The sequence below is a fragment of the Antrostomus carolinensis genome, unplaced genomic scaffold (assembly GCF_000700745.2).
Source record: "Antrostomus carolinensis isolate BGI_N321 unplaced genomic scaffold, ASM70074v2 scaffold14858, whole genome shotgun sequence".
Taxonomy (NCBI): domain Eukaryota; kingdom Metazoa; phylum Chordata; class Aves; order Caprimulgiformes; family Caprimulgidae; genus Antrostomus; species Antrostomus carolinensis.
Genome location: NW_010335092.1, coordinates 1 through 23,733, shown reverse-complemented (window position 1 = coordinate 23,733; position 23,733 = coordinate 1). Strand labels below are relative to the sequence as shown.

The 23,733-nt window shown below is 36.2% G+C and overlaps 1 protein-coding gene across 1 annotated transcript in view; it reads right to left on the bottom strand.

The window, feature by feature from the left end:
- ASPM (assembly factor for spindle microtubules) overlaps window positions 1–22,418 on the bottom strand; it is a gene marked incomplete at its 5' end in the record, with an annotated part of 28,637 nt that extends 6,219 nt beyond the window's left edge. Inside the window, 21 exons of the mRNA XM_029086601.1 lie at window positions 117–326; window positions 839–998; window positions 1,918–2,084; window positions 2,412–2,561; window positions 4,044–8,669; window positions 9,468–9,662; window positions 11,088–11,216; window positions 11,298–11,443; window positions 11,530–11,746; window positions 12,640–12,858; window positions 14,235–14,320; window positions 14,399–14,544; window positions 14,643–14,818; window positions 15,412–15,542; window positions 15,621–15,762; window positions 16,291–16,358; window positions 16,515–16,760; window positions 17,591–17,737; window positions 18,501–18,602; window positions 20,535–21,891; window positions 22,275–22,418. Of these exons, the coding sequence (XP_028942434.1) occupies window positions 117–326; window positions 839–998; window positions 1,918–2,084; window positions 2,412–2,561; window positions 4,044–8,669; window positions 9,468–9,662; window positions 11,088–11,216; window positions 11,298–11,443; window positions 11,530–11,746; window positions 12,640–12,858; window positions 14,235–14,320; window positions 14,399–14,544; window positions 14,643–14,818; window positions 15,412–15,542; window positions 15,621–15,762; window positions 16,291–16,358; window positions 16,515–16,760; window positions 17,591–17,737; window positions 18,501–18,602; window positions 20,535–21,891; window positions 22,275–22,418 (8,964 nt within the window). The remainder of the gene's footprint in view (window positions 1–116; window positions 327–838; window positions 999–1,917; window positions 2,085–2,411; window positions 2,562–4,043; window positions 8,670–9,467; window positions 9,663–11,087; window positions 11,217–11,297; window positions 11,444–11,529; window positions 11,747–12,639; window positions 12,859–14,234; window positions 14,321–14,398; window positions 14,545–14,642; window positions 14,819–15,411; window positions 15,543–15,620; window positions 15,763–16,290; window positions 16,359–16,514; window positions 16,761–17,590; window positions 17,738–18,500; window positions 18,603–20,534; window positions 21,892–22,274) is intronic.
- Between the last annotated feature and the right edge of the window lie 1,315 nt (window positions 22,419–23,733).

Genomic DNA, 23,733 nt, shown 5'->3' with positions numbered 1-23,733 from the left:
TTGAAGTTCAACAACAAGTGATCAGGTTTTCCTCTCTTGCCAGCCAGAATTAATGCTAAAACACATTTAGAAATACTTTACATCAAAAGTATAGTTTTAATTTGAAGTATACAAACCTTTTTTCTGACTAAATAACCTCGTATAAATGCTTGCAGTTTAATGACAGCTCTTCTAGTTTTGTTATATTTTATAAATTGAAGTCTGCCTTCTTGCCAAGCCCTCAGATGTTTTTGGATAATTATAGCAGCAGCTTTTTGTTGAACAAGTTTCCTTCTTGCCTTGAAATCTCTGTACGCTTTTTGGATCAAACATGCAGCTTGAAGCTTCTAAAAAAGAATGCATTGATAATTAAGTTTTTGTTCATTTCTATCAAGATCAATACAAATTTTTATTTTAGTTCTATATCATTTTTCCCATCATAAGAAAAAGAACAAAAATAATACAAGCAAACTCATGCAGTACTAGTTTATATAAAAAAGCACTTTCACAATTTTCAAGGTCTCTTCCCTTACTTAAATTGGGTCAAAATATAACCAATTTAACTTAATTCCTTATAAGCAATAAAGCCAGCAGAAAATTTTACATTTTATCTTGTTATCAGTATAGACAGTGCTAATTCAACCGTTGGAACTGTTCGAAACCAAGAATCAACCTCGCTGCTCAAACCAAAAAGGAAATTTAATATTTGAAGATAGAACAGTTTTGATTTCAATAATCTTTGTTCTGGCCCCACCTTTTTTCTTTTCTATAGTTCCACCTATTGACGACAAAAATCACTCTAATACATTTAAAAATTTTAAAACAAACATGACATAGCAGCGTGCAAGTGAAAACATACCTTTCTTAAAAGTCTTCTTGCCCTATACTGTCTATATGCCAACTGAATCTTAACTGCAGCATTCTTAGTTGCCAGAAAGCGGTATCGAATCATTCGTGCAGTAAGAGTTGCTCTCCATCTTCTTTGAATGGTAAGTGCACAGAACTTCATTTTCAAAAATCTAACATGAAAACACATTTTAGGTTTTTTTTCCAAAAGTTGAGAACACTTGCATTTTTCAAGTAACAAAACTGCAAGAGTTTACAAAATCATTAAGATAGATGTCACGAAAGCAGAGCCGTTATCAACCAAATCTCGGAACACTAGAGCAAGGGGATAGCCAGCAATGTGGGCAGAAAGACCAGTTTAAAATAGAAGATACTTTCTGTTTTCTTACAGTAGTTACTTCCAGAACTTGCTGCCAAAGCAGGCTGGGGAGGGAGACAGCAGTTTAAAAGGCATTAGACAGACTGACATAGAACAGGTCCATAAAAGGATAATAAAAGGAATAGGTAAGGATGTAAATACTAGCACGCATAATCTAATAAGCATGGAAGCTGAGGGAGGACCTTAGAAAGTGGTCAGGTTAACATACTCTCCCTAAACAGCATCTTCTGCTGCTGCTGGCAGAGGACACATTTCTGAATGAGATGAGCTACCAGGCTGTGCTGGTAAAGCATTTATTGTAAAACCGTCTCACAGCAAAATAAACACAAACTAGTTTAACTATTCAATTATAACGAAATAGCTTTTCATCCTATTGGCTTTATGCAGGAATTTTAACAATAACCAGAACATTCTTCTGGTAAAAAAGAGACAGGTCAAAAAAAAGATCAACGCTTACCCTTTATAGACCCCTCAATATGCAAAATTTAAGTTTGTGAGGTAGCTTCTAGTACAGAAAAATACTTAAACAAAAGTCTTGTGCAAAAGAATAATCCCACCTGCATCAACAGGATTATGTTAATGAGCATTACATACATGCTGCAGGGTCAGAGCCTGAGAATCTATAGGCATTTGACAGAGTGCAAAGCAGTACTAAATAATTATATAATAAAAGCTTTGACAAGTAGGGAAATTTACATCAAATTCAGAATTACCGGATACGCTCCTGTTTCGTTTTGAAGTGACTCTGAATAACACATATCGCTTTTACCACCGATGCATATTCCTTTCGTGCTCTGCAGCCTCGAAACCAGGCTTGAATTACTTGTGCTGCTCTCATTTTCTTAACCCACTGCCTGGCTTTATATCCTCTATATGATGCCTATTAAATTTATTAAAAAAAAAAAAATTAAACTTTTATTTTTTGTTTAATGGAACAAACAAAATTAAAAGGAACAAAGTCAAGTTAGCCTGAAAGGCTTTTAGAATTCCTATCTGTAGAGTATTACAAGTATCTAATTTCTCACATCTAGAAGATGTTTTCTAAAGCAAGTGAAACACATTCAGGGAAATACCACAAATGCCACTCTCTTGAATGTCTGTAAAAACAGTTATGTCATAAAGAAACAAATACAAGAAAGATAAAAAAAAAAAAAAACAACAACAAAAAACAACAAAAAACCCAACAAAAACCACCTTCCGGGATTACCTGAATTCTAATGGCAGCTCTTTTCATTTGAGAGTATCTTCGTTGTTCAACATTTCGCATCTGATAGGCTCTGTAGTGCTGCTGTATTAATACAGCAGAAAACTTGCACCGAAGGTATTTCTGTCTCTGAATATATCCACGGAAAAATGCCTTAAAAGAAAAAAGACATAATCTTGGAATTTTTCACTGCTTGCACTGTATTGACTGGGAAGATGTTTGCATATTTTTAAGTACAGCTGTACTTCACTGTCTTGTTAGAAAAAACAATATAAGTAAATATATTTCTGATTAATTATTTTTCTCCCTTTTAAGCCCTGTAATCATACCTACATTGTCCAGTATATATAAATTAAACATTCAGAAAATAACTAAGAAGCTGCCACTTCCCCCAAAAAAGATGGAGGCGAGGAAGACACACCTATTTTCTTATCTGTTAAGTTGCTCTCCAACCAGATTGTAACAGCAACCTAAACAATCTTTCATAGTAATTTCTTATTTCCCTTTTTTCCCTTGATCTGGGGAAAAAATTGCTTTCATTCTAATAATACCCTGAAGAGAAACCCCTTCCCTAATGGTAAAATAACTAAGGCCACCACAGGAAGTCACTTAAAGCTTTTCCCAGAAGTAGACCCCCACTACTTACAAAGTGTAATTAACACAAAGACAGAAATATACATTCCTCCCTCATCCTCAAAAAAACCCCCCCAAAAAACAAAACCAAAACACACACACACACACACACACAAAACCCACCCCCCCAAAAAAAACCTTGAAAAAGCACTTCAGAGTAAATAGTCTTCTAAGCTTCTTTGAACTCACACTGGATAGATTCTTAGCTTGCTACATGAAGAGCAAGAATAATTCTCATAATTTCTTGCTGATCACACTTTTACTGCATCAATGATGGAAGGAAAAAACATTTAACTAAATAATTCCCACTTCCTAGAGTACACCTGAGAAATCACAGTGTTATACACTAAGTTTTGTGTGGTGCCACTCAAGGTACTAACTGAAATGTAAAATAGGAATGCAATTTCTCTCCTTACATTCCTCTTCAAGATGTTAGCTAGGCACTCAAATTAGTCTAGGACCATTTAATAAATCTAAAAGAACTAACATGATAGATTTATTTATGACTTCCTAAACATGAGCCTTAAAGAATGCAGCAGTTATGCCTTTTTTGCCATTTACTTCACTTCATACCCAGTTCCAGTGCCTACTCAAGACAGTTTTCATTCATGTTCCAAAGAAAACATTCATTAAGCTACTTATATTTATATAGGTGAAAGCCAGTTAGGACAAGAATGTACTTAATGTACCACAGAAACACATACAAGTATCAGAAGTCGTTTGAAGTAATAAAACTCTCGGGGAGAAACAAGAAGAAAAAGGGAATGTTACTTTTTAAGAGGAGTACCTCAGGAAGAAAAGGCAAAACAGAGTGCAACTGAGACTGACTGCCATGCACTGTGGTAGTAAGCTTTATACACCTGCCATGTAGTATACTTCAGAAATTGATTCTACTTAGACATACAGCTTTAAGCTGTTGTTTGCAAAAGCAGTAATCTTAAAATCCACAAAAGAAAAAAACAAACCCCCACCCAAACCCCATTACTATACATTCAAAAATACCTGAATTTTTATTGTGCTTTCTTTAATTTTGTAAAACCTCTTCTTTTCAATGAATCCTCTGACTCTAGCTTGCACAATGATAATGTTCCTCCGGGTTTGTAAGTAAATCGTTCTTTGGTATTTCACAGTCAAGTGGGACCGGTAGCATCTCTGTAAGACAACTGCTGCTTTTTTATAGCTTGCATACTGTGATTTGGTTTTATGCATTAAGTAATAGGCTCGTAACGTAATAGCTGCTGTTCTAAGTTGAATAAATTTTCTACGCTGCACAGCCATCTGAAGAAAAGACTGAATCTTTCTTGCAGCTCGTATTTGTCTTGCTATTTTTCTTGCTTTCATACCACGGAAGGCAGACTGAATAATTACAATTGCTTGTCTTTGAGCAGAATACTCTGCTTTCTGTAAACGAGCCCTGTGACATGCTCTGTACCACCTCTGAATAGCAACTGCTGAACTCCGAACCAGTTTATAGTGAGCCCTTGATCTTTGGCATCGGAACATAGACTGGATCGTTATTGCTGCTGCTTTCTTTTCAAGAAAACGCCTCCTCTCAACAGACATCCGTAAGAATAATTGTATGCGCCGTGCAGCAACGCTGCTTTTATACAACTGTCTAGCTTTTTTAGCACGAAAGGAGGATTGAAGGCAAATGACAGCCTTTTTTATTTTTGCATAGTTTTCCATGTCAGCTTCTTTTGCCATTTTGGCTTTGAACCTTTGCTGTATAACTCTGGCAGCCCAGCACAACTGTTTGTAATGTTTATGTTGTATGTACATGCGATAACTAGATTGTATTACAGTTGCTGAAACATGCATGACTTTCAGTTTCTGTCGTGCCTTCATGCCTCTGTACGATGCCTGAATGACAAGAGCAGAATTCTTCATTGTCAGATATTTCTTTCGTTCATTCTTTCCTTTAACGTAGGATTGATAGCAGTTCTGTATAACAATTGCTGCAATTCTCATATTTTGATAGGAGCTTCTGGTCTTGTGCATTTTGTAGGCTGACTGTATTGTAGTAGCAGCTAAATGCATATGCTCAATACTCTTTCTCACCCTGATACCTCTGTACACAGCCTGAATATGAATAGTTGCTCTGCGAAGAGAAAGATACTCCGAAGTATGCTGTCTTGACAGAATCAAAGCTCTGTATCTTCTCTGAAAGACAAGAGTAGCTGCTTTAAGGGACAGGTATCTTTGACGTTCTCTAAAAGCTTTAAAATTTTTCTGAACGACAATAGCAGCACAGTGCATTTCTTGATGTTGTTTTTTTGCCTGCATGTCTCGAAAAGCCTTTTGAATACAAATTGCTGCTTTCTTTAATGAGGAGTAGCGCTGTACTGCAATTTTCTTTAGTTTATTGGCCCTGTATCTCCTCTGTATTAGCTGGGCTGCCCACTGAACTTTCCTGTAATGGCGATGCTGCCTATACATTCGGTAGTTTCTTTGTATTGTAAGTGCTGCCTCATGTCTTTCCTTCAAGAAGCATCTTGTTTTCATTCCTCTATAGGCAGCTTGAAGAACTAAAACAGAATTGTACAGTTTTAAGTATCTTTCCCTCACACACTTCCCTTCCCTGTAAGCACGGTAACGTTGCTGTATGATTACTGAAGCAAGCCTGACAGCTTGATAAGAAATGTAAATTTTACGCATTCTTAACATTGCTTGAATAACTGTAGCAGCTCGATGCATCTCTTGCATTTTTTTCCTTACCACAAAGCCTCTATAAGCAGACTGTATGATAACAGCAGCATTAAGGAGAGAGAGATATTTTTGACGTTGAATTTTTGCTAGTTTTGTTGCTCTGTATTTTCTCTGAATTACAATAGCAGCTGCCTTAATGGAAAGAAAATGTTTTCTTTTCAGAAAAGTTCTAAATCTTCTTTGAATAAGCTCAGCCGATTCATTCATAGTTCTTATAAGTCTTCTTGTTTTCATACCACGGAATGCAGCCTGGATACGAAGCGTAGCACTTTTCATCACCATATATTTGTAAACTTGTGTATTTCGCTCCTTACAAGCACGGAACCACTGCTGAATTCGCCTAGTTGCCAGCAACAATTTTCTGAAATCCCTCTGCTGTTTGTGCATTCGATAATAAGATTGGATTATTGCTGCTGACTGATGCATAGTTTTCAAGTCTTGTCGGACCTTCATGCCTCTACAGGCAGCCTGAAGGATAATGATAGACTTCTTTAGTTCCAAGTACTTTTTACGTTGTATTTTGCCTAAACAAAATGCTCTATATTGTCTTTGAATTATAATTGCTGCCATTCTCATTGCCTGGTATTTTACATTCATGAGATGCATCTTAAACGTGGCTTGGATACAAACAGCTGCTTGATGCATACAGCGAATTTGTCGTCTAACTTTTTTACCTCTATAAATTGCCTGCATTTTGATTGTGGCTTTTCTTAAAGACAAATATTTCTGCTTTTGACATTTAGCGTGAATAATTGCACGACAACGCCTTTGAACTACTATAGCTGCAGATCGAAGTCTTTCATAGTCCTTTCTGACCAGGTAAGATTTGAAGGCAGCTTGTATAGTTGTAGCAGCTTTGTTCAGCTTGTTCAACTGTTTCCTCACAGTCATCCCACGGTAAGCAGACTGCAAGACTAACACAGCTGCCTTTGTTTTTAGATAAATTCCACGTTGGTTTTTTTTCATACAGTAAGCTCTGAAGTATTTCTGAATAACTAAAGTGGCTTGTCTTAGTTTCTTATATTTTAGTTGACTTATGTGCATTCTGTAATAGGACTGAATAATTGTTGCAAGCTTATGTTTCTTTTGAATTGTTTTTCTCACAGTTTTCCCTTTCCATATTGCCTGAAGACGCACTACAGAGTTACGCAGCCGAACATATTCTTGCCGTTGTTTCTGGCCTATAACACTGGCTCTGTAATGCTTTTGGATAGTTAGCACAGCATGCTTCATAAGTCTGAATCTCTTCAGAACCATGAATTTTCTGAAAGCAGACTGTATCTTAGTAGCAGCAGCACATTGTCTTCGAATTTGCTTTCGTACCTTCCAGCCACGAAAAGCTGCTTGTAAAGAAAGCACCGCTGCTCTTGTCATTAAGAAGTTCAGTCTTTGCCTGTTACCAGTCTTACGAGTTCTGTACCACCTCTGAATCACCACGGAGGCCTGGACCATTGCCTTATATTTCATTCTTGCAGCATGAGCTCTAAAAGCAGTCTGAATTTTAATAGCAGCTCTATATTCGAGTTTAAGCTTTGTGCGTGCTTTATAACCCCTGTAGGCTGCCTGTAAGCACAGCGTTGCTTTTTTAACTTGCAAGAACTCCTGCCTCTGACACAGTTGCTTTTTGTACGCACGATAACGTTTCTGAATGACAACGGCAGCATTATAGATGTTTAAATAGCGCTGCCTGTCCCTTCGCATTCTGTAACGCGTCTGGAGAAACACCGCAGTCTCCCTCCACCTTTGTATTTGTTTCCTGACAAGAAAGCCTCGAACTACAGCTTGAATTCTTATGCAAGCTGCCTTCAATGTCCTATAATCTTCTTTAAGTTTAAGAGCATACCTATGGGATCGATACCTTTGCTGGACATAAAGTGTTGCCTCCCTTAATGCGCAATAATGCTTACGTGCTTGCCTCATCTTTACAAAAGCTTGAATCTTCACTGTTGCATTTTTCAAGTTTTTAAACCTCTTCTGGACAATATAGGCACGGTAACTTGACTGAATTTTTATCACAGATCTCAATATGCGAGCCTTTTTCCTAGCTTCCATTCCTCTGTAGGCAGACTGCAGGACAATAGCAGCCAGGCGCATTCTCTGGAAAGAAGCAGCTGCTTTTTTAGAAGCGACATGTGCCCTATACCAAGTTTGAATTACACAAGCAGCATTTTTAATCTCTTTGTACCTTTTTACTTGTTGGTATTTTCTCACATGTGACTGCAATGTAATAGCAGATTTTTTTAATTGTAAAAATCTTACTTTCTCTTTTTTCATTCTCCAAAATGACTGAACAACACAAACTGCTTTTGTTTGTCTGTAGAGTCTACGTGCTTTCATGCCTCTATAAGCAGCTTGGAGAACTACCACTGCTGCACGCTTTTGCAAATAGCATTCTCTTTGAATTTTTCCTAGCTTATAAGCTCTGTAATACTGCTGAATTGCCACTATTTTTGCCCTGTGTTCCTGGTAAATACGTCTAGTAAGTTGACACCTGTACCAAGCCTGAATCTTGATAATATTTTGCTTGATACATAGATACTGCTTCCGATCTCTGTGCATCCTGTACCAAGATTGTATGACAAGAGCAGCTCTCTCTCTTTTAGCCAGTTTTGAAGATTGCCATTTTCGGAAATAAGTCTGAAGTACTAAAGCTGCTTTAATTCTCTGTTGAGTTTTGTATTTTCTCCATCTTCTGAATGCAGACTGAATAGTGAGTACTGAAGACTTTAAGATTTCATATCTTTGCCGATCTTTTTTTGCCAACTTAGATGCACGCAGATGACTCTGAATAGTAACAGTAGCCCAAACAATACGTTTATATGCAGCAACAGACTTCACCATCCTTATCCTTGCTTGGAGAAAGATAACATAGTATCTTAGCTGTAAGTATTTTTTCCTAGCAGAGTACCTCCTCCAATAAGCCTGCAGGGGGGAATAAAAAAAAATAAAATAAAAAATAGCATTTTTCTTCATGGTATCTCGAGTTAAGTCCAAATTTGAGAACTACCAACCTCAGACTTCTAAAGATTTCTTTATTCCTACTTAATCCTTAGGAAGATAAGCCCAGATATCTACATTAAAAAAGCAAAAGTCAAATGCTTGAATCATTGCTTTTTTAAGCATTTCCAGCTCTGGGGAAAAAGCTAAATCTGTCCTGGCAACAAAAGATTCCCCTTTAAACTATTTGATAAATCAGTGATTCTTTAGTCTCCAGTCTAAAAAAATCTTAAGAATGGAATACTTAGCTTTGGGTTATAGTGGGGAAAGTTTCTTGAGAAACAGAACTAACTGCCAAACTACCAGTTGGCAACTAATGCCTGCCATTCTGAATGTGCCCACCACAGGTGTCGTAACACTAGGAGAGTAATTTTTATTTATTTTTTTTAAAGCGTCTTCAGCAATGTTCAGCAGCTACATACAGGTAAGTCAACATAATCTGATCAGTCCTTACATTGACTGATTTAAGGTCCAGTGATTTATTGCTTATGGTATACTAAAATATTTACTTTATTATTCGATTTAATAGCACATTACCATTTCACTCTGAAGAAAGTTACCAAAATACCTCAAAAGGTAGGGAAAAATATTTTAAAAAATTAAAAATTACATCTTCACAGAGATATCAGGTGCTTGCAAGTAGAATAAATGACCCTGAGCAAGCGTTTTTCTTACAGGCTACAGAGTTCCCTTGCTGTGTAATCTCACTTTAGATCATATTACCTGAATGACTGTGGCAGATTTACTTCTGGCTTCCTCCAGTTTCGTCTTTTTCAGCTTTAAAAAAATCATTCTGGCTAAGTATCTTCTCCAGTGCTTCTGGATGGAAACTGCTGCATTCAGTTGCCTCAGGATGTGTCGACGAGACAAGAAGCTTGTTACATATCTTTGTATTATCCGGGCAGCTCTGTCTCTTTCCTACGGTGAATTTCCACCAGTTAGGATTAGAATTTTCACTAAAATTTTTTATGAACTAAAAGCAAATCTCATAAAAATTAGGCTTTTGATACCATAGCTTTTGTTTAGTCTAGTAAAACAACATTTCTGAGACAGAACATTTATTTCAGCACTGAGTTCTTTTTAAAATGGTGGAATCACTTAAATCAGCATCCTCCCACCTTTATAGTTCTTCTTTATTATTCAATTTTTCAGCACTCCTAAGCAACCCATTTTTAAAGACTCAAGTTTAGTTCCCATTCATAAAAGTTTAAAATACCCTTACAGTGGGGCACACCAGAATGCTGTCCAGCTATATTTAAATAATATAAGAGTATAAAGACAATCATAACAGTTCACATCCATCTAGCCCAGTTTTGTTTGCACAGACCAACCAGTCTTTTTGTTACTACTTTTTTATTACTGCAACCCAGAGACTGTAGTAACAAACTGATGCACTTTAAAGTAAAAGGAAAAAGCAACTAACAAATGTAACTCATCAATATGTAGGTCATCTTGTCAGAACCCTACTACTAGCCTATCCTACCACACAGCAAAGTACATATGTGCACATTGTAAGTTTAAATAAAAAATAATGCCTGCAATGTTTATGGCTTTTGGTTTTGATTGCCCATCCCCCTACCAGCATTTTTACTATTAGTTATTTAAAATTAGTTATAAAGGGAATGTTTTGCCATCATAACTAAATGTTGTGTAATTTTTATGAAGTAAAGAAACTGGAGATGAAAAAACCTATGTAAATATAACCTCTGCCCCCTTCTACACCACAGATTCTTAGAGTATTTCATTTGAACACTGTTCCTACATTGAATAATATGTGTTGCAGTTAGACACAGTGGTGGCACTGATCAGTGTAATGGTGTCATAGTTTTAAAAATCATCACAAGATCTGGTATAGCTACCAGAAAAGCAAGAAACAAAATATTAGAATTCATGCAACTCAACTCAAAACACTGGTGAAGTTTAGCTCCTGAGCAAAGACAATAAATCCATGCAGAAGTTTAATTGCTCTTTTCATCTTGTAGACTTTAATAGGAATTTAAAATTAGCTACTCCCTTTTTGTTTTAAGGAACCAGTGCAGCTGTTTTATATTTGACATACTGGGAAAAGGGTTTAAGGGGTGACATGCTCTAATCAGAACACAAAAGAAAGAACAGTAGCTTTTAAACAAATGTAATTATTCCAGTATAGTCTTAAACAAAAGCACTTTTTAGTAGATTACACCATCAAGAACTCTGTATATTTTTATAATAAAAACAGTAGTCATTAATTTAAATGCCAATATTATTCTAATAAACCTGTATACTCCAAACAGTGGCTTTTTATTCTTTAATAATAATATTTCTCAAAGTAGAAACTATTAATATCACACAGGCAAAGAGTACCTGAGAAAGTTTCAGTTCCCTTTTAAGCCTGTACTTCCTCCAAGCAGATTGAATTAATCGAGCAGACCGAGTTTCTTGCCGAAGATCCAGAAGCCGCGAGCACAGAAATGATAGGTAGGTAATGACAACCTACATAAACACAGAATACAGCAAGTTAAGGCCTATATGGAAGAGCAGGACATGTAAACATCAACCCTAAAGGCATCTTACCTTCTCATCAGGGATTGTATTTGACATGTCTGAATGATGAATCATTGCTGGTATTCCACCTAAGTCCGAAACTGCAGCATTGATCAGCTGGAAGTTTTTCCTTTCATTATCCAAGAGTTCCTTGTATAGGACTGAGGCAGTTACAGCTTTGCAAAGAGAAAATGTTTGTCAAATCAAATTGTACATAGGAGAAGTAGATTTAACATAAACTGATGTGCATCAAGTAACTCACTGTGGTCAAACACTCCTTCTGTAACATTTAGAGAAGTATCAGACTCTGAAGAAGATGAGGAGGAAGAGTTCAGTCCCACTGTATAAGTTCTTGAGCATTCTACTGTTTGAGTTGTACGTTGGCACACCGCTTCCAAAGGCACGTAGCATGGATGATAATGATGAATCAAATGACATAACACTCTACCATCTGAGAAACCTACTGTGAAATTTTCCACCTGTTCAATAAAAGACAGTAAGATACAAGTTCCTTGAATTTTTATTACTAGTTAATTGGTATCTGGATATTAAATTTGCTACCTTGTACCTTTGAAAGTGACTAAGTGCAAATTTTTTTTTTTTTTTTTAACAAAAAAATTTATGAAACTAGTGCTTCCTTTGAACATACACTGTACAGTGACACACAGATGTGAGAAACCAGAAACAAAGATGTGTGAATCATCATACAGTGAATCTCCAAGGGAAACAAAAAGGAAAGCAATCTTTCTCACAGAAGAACCCCCGAGAAACTTCTATAGATACCTTTACACTAGGTATTCAATGCAGACATAAATTCTGAACTTGTATCAGTCTTAAGTGCTCCATTTTGCCTTTCAGAAAAAAAATAGCAGGGGTGACTATTTCCAACCAGAGACAAGTCTCTGAACAGGGCTTCTCTTCTTGGAAAGAACAAACAACAAGTCCTTTCTAAACAAATATCTCTGAGGACAGGAATCCCCCTTACCCAAAACATTAGTTTAATTCTCAAAGTTCCCATAAATGGTGAAAATTGTATACACAAATACTTTTAGAATGAATGTTCATCAAAACACCACTCAAGCCACCCCATATTTCAGAAAAAATGTTGTATTTATAAAAGGTATTTTTATGCATAAGACTAACTGGAAGGGGAGATCCTTTTGCTCAAATTTGTTTTAAAGAAGAGCTGCAGCTAAACCCACAGAAAGATGGTTATTTCAAACCAGATTAAACAAAGTCGAGAAAGATATTTAAAACTACTTACCATTGCCTGCTATTATATATTTGGTAGTTTGAAGAATCCTGCTCTATAAAGAAGCATTCTTATGACAACAAAGGATGTATTTGCCGATATGTACACAAAAATATTTACCTTGATATTGTAAAATCCACAAACAGCATTAACCCATGCCATCAGTAGCTTCACATTTTCACTGTAATTCTGAAGTGAGGGGTTACTACTGTTATCTTCTTGTACTCTACAACAATTTGGAGAAGTCTTTAGAGCACCCAACTGTGGTTTTCTCTTGCGTGCATTCTTTAAAAACTCAATTTCTTCTTTTAAGTGTTCCACATTAAGAAAAACATCCACCTATTAGGAAGAAAAAAAGAGACAAGATTGTATTTATGTCACCAACAGTCTCACATGTCATGCATCACAGGAGCTGGATGCAGAGGCTTTAGATATGGCATTTTAAAGAGAAACTACTCTCACTTCTTAGCAGCACCTGCCACAAGGAATCACTAGTGGATAATCTGGACTTGCCAACACAGATGGCAGTGTTCATTACCAACTGTTTCAAATAAAAGAACCCAAACCTACACTCCCACTGTGCAAAACAGTTACTTCTTCAGTTAATAGTTGAAGGAAACAGGTAAATTCCCTGAAACAGCCTCTGTAATTGCACCATACTTTCAGAGGAAACAACAATTTCAGAGTCTCGCCTGCACTTCTACTGAGTCCATGTACCACTCTTCCTTATTTAAGGGACTGAGAGGTCTTGAGCTGGTGAGAAGATTTGGAGAACAAGTAGCATTTCCACAAGGGCTTGGATAAAGCCATTGCTCACTGAAATTATTTAATTAATCAAAAGCAACGCAACTGTGACAAGCATACAGGAAAACTAAGTGAAGGAAAGTAACTATTACTCAATACTGCAACAGTAGTTAAGACAATAGTTACATTTGATTTTTGTTATATTCTTCTGTCTCTCCAATAGTTCAGTGGCTACAGTCTTTGAAATTCTTGCTTTAGATATAGTTAATTGTACTTAGATTCCTGACTACTTAGTGGTAAAATTCTACCTCAACTTGTATCTTATTTTACCTTTCATACTTTATGTTCCTTCCAGCTGGATTTTGTCAGCTGGATACTTACTTTCAAAAGACTATCCAACTCAAGATAACTCTTAAAACAGTCTTGAGAAAACTATTTTTGCTTCCTCTATCAATTTTTCCAGTGGCTTTGAAATGCCATTGCAGTAATGCCTAAGAAATCCTCATTATTATTTCAAGAATGTTTCTTCAAATTGACTGTTTCAGACAAATGGAAAAAAAATACAAGAGCTGTAACTTGAGCTTACTCTATAATTGACTGTCCACATAATCTCAAAATGTCCTTTTCAGTTAGTAAGAGTTTACCAGCATCTTGAGACCAATATTATTTTCCTCTTAATTATCAGTTCTGTTGGTATACAGCATAAACCCAAAAGTTTTTTTACAAAAATTGTATAAATGTATAGAATTAAAAACACAGTTTAAATGTTATCTAAACTGTACTGTTAAGGAACAGTTAGCAGATTTAGGTAAAGTTTGCATGGCACTCTCAACATACAAAGCAGACCAGTTCATATGCTAAAATTTGATTAGTAGAGGCTTTCACAGACAACAAATATTCTTGAAAGACTGGTGTTTTCATTACCTCTCACGTGTAATTAGTAACAAAGAAAATAAGTAATTGAATAATACCTGGAAGGCAAAAACAATTTTCCACAGCAGTGCTAACGTTCGTTCTCTGTGTCTATCCACAATATCCCTGGAGTCAATCGAAGCACCTGCCAAATAATACAAGGAATTCAAGTGTGCACTAGTTCTCTGATGCACTTAGAATAACCTTGATTGCTAGGCCTTACCACTTTCATCTTTCAAGTGAATTCCTCGCTCTTTAAGGACATTAAGAACAATGTCAACATTATGCATCTTCTGTAGACGACTTATTGCAGGAACTCTCAGTTGTTTTGAAAGATTCCAGTTTTTGGTGAGAAGTTCCACTGTTCTCCTAACAAAGGGAATTTCACAGTTTAATACCTTAGATGAGCTCATTCAGTATTATATAAAAGAAAATAAATATTTCAAAATGATTTTGTATCAACGCACACAAGACGAATGCCACATTGTAAGTCCACAGCCAGATTGGTAACAGCAAAATCAAATTCATCAAGTGGAGTTTGAATATGACTGACAGGTAGTCCTAAGAATCCAAGGTGGCGGGAAAGGTCACCTTCACCACTCAGGAAGTCCCGAGAAAATGCAAGCAGAAGGTCTTTGCTAGCCTAAAAGGAAAAAAAAAAAATTAAAAATTGTCAAGTTTATTTTTAGGCAGTTCACACAGCTTTGATTTTCATCATACCTGGCTACCATGTCACTGAAAACACCATCAAACTCAGGAATACTTTCTTTTCCTCAGTCTGTCTGCCTACACAGTACAAACTCAAGAAAAGGTGATTTTATTGGAACATAACGTATTTGTTAATCAAAGCCTTTGTGTGACAGATGTTGCTTAGTCTTCTTATCACAGCAAAATGACAGGAAAAACAAATATAAAAGCCTATCGCTTGCAGTTTAAGATCAGCTGCAGTATGCTAGAGTGATATTTAAAAATAGTGCAGAACCTTAGATTCAGAGATGGAAGCCAGATAACACAAGATAACGGAGTCCTTCCTACAGGACCAACAACTCAAAATTTTCTTGTGAATTCCATTACCTGACTGTGAGATGATGTGCTGAGAATGTTCATGCAAAAAGCTGAACAGTCAAGACTTGTTAAAGAAAAGTACATAGACTAAAAAAAATAAATATATACATATATTCTGCATTGAGTCTTAGGGCAACAATGGAGGGAGACATCAAGCCACAGCTTTCTTACCTTGAACTCTGCATCCTTACAAAAGAGGCAAGGGTCATGGTCAATCATTCTGGACCGTTTGGCAGAATCCAGAAAACAAACTAACAACAGTAATTTTTTCAGTGTGAATTTTGACAAGGCTTCTTCATGACCTAAAAAGACAGAACTCATTAAGTGATAGTTCAAAAATTAAGTACTAAAAATAACATGATTTTGGAAGTAGTAGTTACCTTCTCGGTAAAGGTGAGGCACAGTGGGATGTCTATATTCAGCTGCAATATCAGGGTTCCAAAGCAAGCGATTAAGGATAAATATTGCTAAACCCATAACATCACTATTACTCTCCAAAGCTATCAGTTCTCCATAAACAGTCTAATAACAAAAGAGGAAAAGAAACGTTAAAAATCACTTAAAATACTATGAGCATTTTTCTGAATAACATACATTACTGTAATTCTGTAGTAAATGGTAATTAGTATCTAAAAATCAATTAATTTTTCAAATCAGTCACTGAAGGATAAAACCAAAGGAAATTTCAGAATATCCAGTCTCATTTAAAAACATGTATGATCATCTGCATCTGAGGAATCAATCAGGAACTTCCTTAGGACAACTGCATTTTTCTCCAGTTTAGTAAAGAGTGAAACTGCTTTTGTGTTACTGGTCAGGGAGTTAACTTCCACTTTCCTTGATTAAATATTTACCTTTTTAATAACGTAAACACTTCTTTAAAGCAAGCCTGTTATTGTAAGTTAAAAGAGATGCACGCATGCTATAACTGAATTGAATCTACATGGATTATTAAAACAAAGTACAAAGAAACCTGAAACATCCCCTACTAAAAAAAAATTGCTAGATGTCCTTTAAATTTTTATTATAGACCATAAATTCTACACTTACCTCTAGACCTATACGCAGCCAAAGAGGGTTGTAAGATAAAAGCCAGTTAAGGACTTTCTGCCTCTCCCCTGTAAAACAGCATCTTGCAATATTACATCCAGTAAACACTTCACATTATAGCAAAATTTTCTATCAACTGATTTTAGATTAAATCAACTTAGTGTGTGAATAATACTTTTTCTACTTACGAAAAAACAGAGGATGCAAAGGTTTAGTATTCTCACCTACATCCTTCCAGAGGTGTCTGTCTCTACGAACTAGCAAACGTCTAGTTTCAATCTCAACTTCCAGCTTCTTAATAGCTTTAACCATTGCTTCAGATGTAAACAAACGGCAAGCGTCACGTCGTAACTTATTCAGCTTCCGATGAGCCGTATAAGCTTTTAGAGATGCTTCATCTTTCGTTGGTGCTTTGGGAACACTGGTTTTATGATGGTTCTCTTCTCCCAAGATAAGAGCAGCTGCATTTACTGATTAAACACACACAAAAAGTATGCATTTACATCTTAAATAAAGGTAGCTTTGCCCATCTCATTTTTTTTTCCTCTCTAAGTTCACATTTTGTTATTTTCCTTCTGACTAATGAATTTATCCCTCAGAAAGCTTAACAGCTGTTGCACTAAACATATATTGTCACGTACATGTATATTAGTTGAATATTTAATACAATAACACTTATTTCATAAGCAAGGAGCACTAGAAATTCAGTTTTAAGATTAATTGTAGCATCTTCAAATTTTTAGATTGAAGCTGTAGAGGAAAAAGTACATTAGCATAATTTTAGTAAAGTGACAGCTATAATGTTTCAGCAGGTGGAGATTCTCAGCTCAACACCTACTAAGGAGTGGCCACAGCCTCACGTTCCAGTGTGTATTTCTTGTTGCAGAGCACACTCCCCATTCAGGTGTGTGGTATGCTGTGCTTGGGATAAGCAAGTGTGCCATCCACACTTGTCACAAGGGGAAAATATAACTCTGAAAAAGGTTAGAGGGTTAAAAAACTCTGCTGGGATGGACAGCACTGTCTCCAATGGGAGAACTGCTTTTGGTTTAGCATATGCCATATTTTCTAGCATAACCACCATTGAAACACGTTACCAAATATTTGGTTTATGATTATCACAGTATTAAGTCAAAGGCCGAAAAGTGAAAGACAGGTGATAAATAAAAATTAAAAAACAGAAATCTACTCTTACCTGAGAGCTTAATGTTAAACAAATCCAAGTGACAAGTTGAGACTAGTGTTAAGTACTACTATTCAATAAAGCACAATTAAAAGACAAAAATTCTTGTATTCTTACCTTGTGAGGTGTTTGTTTTTACACTGAAGTCATCAGGAGTAAGTACGAAATTTAACCACCAGGTGAAACCTCGTTGCTGCTTCTCCTTCCATCGTTCATCATAAAACATGTTTTTAGCAGCAAAAGGCATTGGGTGCCTAGGGATGACTTAAAAAAAAACCCAAAACACAAAAGTAAGTCTCTCCAGTTCTTGAAGTGTTTGATAACCAATATGTATTTGATTGTCAAAAGGATTAACATTTGACACCCTATTTAGCACTAAAGCAGAAAAAAGCAGATGGTTAGAGTCTTCAGTGACTTGTAGATCAGCCACCCCTAAATAAATTTCATTCACAAAACACGGATTAAGTTATTAAAGCACTAGAACAAAGACAAGATTTCTAGAACTCAGGCCATTTGCAACGCACATCTTGGGGTGAAACCAAGTTGAGTAGGATTACATCCAGAAAGAACCATTTTATAGACGCATTGTTCTGATCAGATCAACTCAGTATTATTAGCTCTGCAAAATCAGTATCATTTTGATAAGGAGTTTTATCTTCTTAAGTATTCTGTTGTTGCATTAAAACATTATTAGATATGGAAGAGGCATTTGACTGATACCCATCAGTCAGCTGGGGGCATATCTGTAATGTAGCTTTTACACTGACAGGCAAAACTGAAGGGAAGTAACGTTTACCTTCAGCTGGCCACGTGCTGCAACCAATTTCCTTGTGAGCAGTCAAAATGGAACATGAAAGGTTACATGTATTTTTCTATTTTTATTATTATTGATATCAAGTCGGTATAAGTACAACCTTCTATTCCATCTCAACTCTAACCATTTGGGTCTTACCACTCACTAGCAGTACAGCATTGTGATATTCAGTTCAGCACATACTGATTTACTAAACACCATAAGCGTGCCTACCTGTTTTCAGTGGTTTCACAAATGTCAGGTGAGACTGAGCCAATCCAGGGATGGGTTTACTAATTCTGTTGGCAGTTTTAGATGCTTTCTGAAGTGAAGAACCTACAAGCATTAACACACAAATATCAATAGATATGTCAGTGAAAGCTAATGTATAAATGTTTGTATCACTTACAAAGCATGGAACTGGAGTAATTCCCCATGAACCCATAAAAAATCCAGTCTTGTTGATGGAAAAAGTTAAGCAAAGCAGTTTGACAACAATCAAAAGGGAAAAATAGCTAAGAGTAAATAAAAGCTATCACGTTTCACAGTTTTTCCATACACTAAGGAAATGTCCTGTTTGCAATTCATTAACATATGGTTAGAAACACTAAGCTAATTGGTAAAAACATTCATTAGAACATGTGAAAGTGTGTATTCAATAAGCATCGGGGTAAGAGGTATGACTTTTTAGGGCTTGACTCACCTCTGCCCACAGTTAGATGGCATACTATGTTGATACTCACTTCAGAGCAGCCTGACCTGTGTTAGTTTAGGCATCAAGGCACTAGGCTAATAAGCATTATCCACCACATAGCAGTAGAAGGACTTATATAAAACACAAGGAAAAAATGGGCTTTCTGAACGCTCAACATGTAAAAACACACACTTTTAGTGCAATCATTTTGTTATGTTGACACCAAATGAAGGATTAAAAAAGTATGCTGTTGCAGATGGACTATAGTTGCTACCTGACAGCCCCTGACAAGATGATACTTCAGAAACAAAAAAGATAGAGATGTAATTTATCATTACAAAAAAGATGTAATGATAAATTACATGTTACACTCTCCTGCTTAGCTGAAGTACTGTTTTTCATAGAACATTCATTTCTTGAGAAGTGAAGAAATTATTCTAATCTCTCATGCATTTCTAATAATTTTTAAAAACATCCTGATAATTTTTAATAAAGTTGGATCTCAGGTGGATTAAATTAATGACAGGCATTTCAATGTTAGTGAAATATGATCTTTGTGAAGCCTAGAGACAATGCCTATGCATTTAAAAGAATACCAAGTTATATTTCTCAATAAAAATAGCCAAGAAGAGCGTAAATAAAAGCTATGATCATTTTTGTGTTTCACAACTAGAATGAAGAGACACCAAAGTCATTTTGGGCTCACAGAATACTTTCTTGTCCAGCCCATCTATACTTACCCTAATGATGAATAGAAATAACCTAGAAAGTAACACAGCTTTTCCTGCTGCACACTAAACTTGTTATGTTTTTATGTAGACTATCTTCAAAAGCCTGAAATCAAAGTGCATTACTGAAAGCCTCAGATCAGATCACCTGAACTGAAGAAAGCAGTATGTTATTTTGATCTGAAAGCCATGAGTAATTTTTCCTGCTAGTTATATGGCTGGGACTGCATGAAGATTCTGCAAATTAAATGCTTCTTCCAGTTATAAACCTTCATTTTTTTTCTATTCCAGAGCATATTTGGGAACAGAACATTTAGAAAACCCAAAATACATTGAAAACACAAGAAATCAACTGCTTCTGATCTTCAAGCAACAAAGTATTGGCAAACTATAAAAGCAGAAAGATCTACACAACAAGATAACTACAGACAGTAAAAAGTAGGCAGCGTGCATGAGACTGAGGAACTATGTATTTTAAAACACATGACCACAGCAATGGAGTCAAATATTCATGGTGGCAAGCGTACATATGATAGAAATCTTGTGCAGTCAGTAAGTTTCTAGTAAACTTGAACTACATAACAATGGCTCTGCTTCAGAACTGCCAGATACTTTTCCTGATACTGTCATTAACAGGAATACAAAAGAATAAAGTAAATTTGAAGCCAACTACATAACCAAAACTCTGACTTAGTTTTTCAAATGCAGATATCTAACAAATTGCAAAGGCCCACATTTCAGAGATACGAACTATTCCTGTCTGTTGCTGGACAGTTCAGTTTTCTGTACAAATTTCATAATAAAGTCATCTTTCAGAAAGTGGTAACTGAAGGAAATACTGCTCACCAGCTTTCTTTCTCTGCCCTGCTCTCTCTCGTTTTGCAGGTCTGAAGGCTGATGGTCTCAGAGCAGTATGCGTTTTATTGTCCACACTAGACAGAGTTCTTTTTCTTTCCACTTCTTCCAAACACTCCGGAGATTTAACTCTACTATTTTCTACATATATTTCACTTTTCCTCTTACGACACAAAGAAGTCGATCCGGTAGGAAATGAATTTACTTTGTCATTGTGACATTTACTGTCAGCTGAAATGGGACCTATAACTGGAAGCGGTTTAGATATTTCTGCTTTTGTATGTACAGGCACCACATTAGCACATTCCATTATTGCTTTACTAAGGCATTTTTTAGATTTTGGCTGGAAGGTTTCCATTCTTTTTTCTTTAGTAGCATCAGGCTTATTTTTGATGACAGTGGCAGAAAGAACTGGACGCTTTTTTGGTTGCTCTCTCTGAGAAGAACTGAGAGTCTGATGTTGCTCTGTAGAAGGAAAACTGAAGTGATTTTGTTTGGGTTTGTCATAATGAAGTACCTGTGATTCCACATTAGGCATCTCAAAGGCTTCATTTAAGTTCTGTTCTATATGAACATGGGGTTTTGCCTCAACATCTCCATTTGTTTTCCATTTGGAGGGTAGGAATTTCTTTACAACATAAGTCTCTGCAGTAAACGATATTAAAGCTGTCTCAGGTTTAGGAGTCTTTGACTGCTGATCGGACAAGAGGTCTTTCACAAATTGATCAGGTGACAGAATCGGAACAGGCTGCTCTATTGTATCTATAGTTCCTTGATAACTGTCATTTACAAAAGAATCTGGACTTAAGATTTGCCTTGTACCTAAAACTGGCACAGATGCTGAGGGTTCTGGAGTGCAAACTGGCGACAGTGTACAATTAAGAATTACTTCATTGTTTGAAGCTGGCATTTGCAGTAAGCCAGAAGAACTGTATGCACTTTCAGATTTTAATTCATTGTGCTCATTAACAAATTTCTTGACATTACAGCTGTCTATTTCAGGCAGTAACTCCTCTTTTACAGTGGCAGCGATATCCAAGAATGTAGTAGATCTTCTCATTGCTAGTGGTGTGCAAGCAGCATTACGATGCTCCTCTAGCATTGGCGCAATAGGAGATATAGGCAATTTATTTTCTGAGCCAACAAGGGAGTCATTTCCTGGGGATACAGTATTTTGTATTGTGTTCTGATTTTCACATGGTTGGAGTGGGCTTCTGAGTCTATCCACCTTCTGGGAAACTTGAAAGGTTTTATTAACATTTTTAATTTTTGAAGTATTTTTTTTAACTTTTACTGAAGCAGATGTTTCTGAAGAGTTTTTCTTTTTTATAGTATCCCAAAGACTCTTCTGAAAAAGAAACATGAATAAAAGTCAGTACGTTGACTTTCTACATACTTTTATGTGTAAAAGTGAACATTAGTAGCGTATTCATTCAAAGCTTAAAAATAATACAAAAAGAACACTTAGTACAAAATTCACCATAAGTAATTTCCAGGCTTGAAAACAGTTTTTTTGGTCATGTTTTAGTTTCATTCTCTACACACTGTAATGCATCAGTATCTTATTTTCCAACACAACTCAAAGATTTTGAAGACAATGGGTATTCCCACAGACAGCATCAGTTATCAATTTTTAATTCTCCATCAACAAATTTTCAACCAGTAAAAAAGATATTTGGGGCAGCTATGACAAAGTAATAGAATTAAGACACATAACAAACACACACTCACCTTTTTCTTCACAGGCTGCTCAGCAACACCCAGGAGCACAGCTTGATGCTTTACAATGCCATTAATAACAAAAGTTACCAGTTCTCTGACTTTTCCTTCTTCTAATGGTGTCCATGTTACAGAGATAAAGATTCTTTCTCCTGACTATTGGAGAAAAAGAAATGTTTAATATCTACCACTTTGGTACACTTTTGTAATATCAAAGATATAGAAATCAAAGTAAATGACAACTGGTATACAGAGTAATATATAGTCTGACAACATGAAATTATAAAAAATTGTTAAATGTTTAAGGGCCAATTTTGCCCCTCTGACATGTAAATGTAAGCAACCTCTATCCAAAGTCTTGTCTTACTAAAAGATATACCTCTCAATGAAACTATAATGAGAAGCCAGCAAGAACACATACATATATAACACCTAGTAGAATGGACAAGATTTGAGTAAAGGTAAGCAGAAGTTGTTATATAATTTTTGCACATATTAACCAAATAAATCCTCTAAAGTAATTTAGAGATTATTATATTGGACTAATAAACAGACATTAATTTTAGGACCTTAGCTGAATCTAAGTACAAGCGTCACTTATTTTTTTAGTCAATGACCCACAAAGACAAGGTTTGACACAAAAGTTCTCTGAATAAAAACAAAGACACTGCAAATAAACAAGGAAGTTGTGGAACTGTGTATGATCTATGTAAAGATTCTTCATGCACAGTGACTTCTACCAAACAATCCAGGTGCTCTGCTGATATCAATACTAACAGACCAAAGAACAGTTATACCTCAGACAAAATAAAAAATAAAGTGTGAAAATGACCAGTCTCTTGAGTATTTGAATTAGGAGTTCCACCTCCTCAGGCAGATGTGTTTAATGAAATCATATAGCTAATTCAATACCTGCTTTTACAGTAAAGCCAGGCACCAACAGTTGGCATTCTTCAATTACTATAGAGAGTTGCTATTTAAATGCTTCACAGTGAGACTCCAAACTATTTCAAAAGCATATCGTTGCAAGAGATCTCCAGAGAGTTTCTTCCTCTCTTAGAGACTCCAGATGAACACAGATACGTGTTTGCCCAAACTGTCCTTTTAAAAATCGCCATTGCCTGGATTAACCATGGTTTCTATTTCCTTGGGAACTGTAAAGATTTATTCCCAGATTAAGCGTGATTTACTCTTTATTGCGTTATTAACCAACACGCAGAACAGTGAGTTAGCACCCTCTTCACAACAACCTCCCTCAGCCCTTCTCCCAAAATGAACAGATGCCCTCCAGCTTCCTGACAGGTCACTTTTTAAACACCGCTTATTCTTCTGCCTGTCTTTACAACCACATTCCCGGGGAACAGTCAATTAATTTTTGCACCTTACTGCCAATTGCCTCTGTTGAGTCGGGATTTTCCGCCTCCGTAGCCCGCGGCAGCCCCGGGGCCAAACCCCGCCCAGCTCTCCCCTC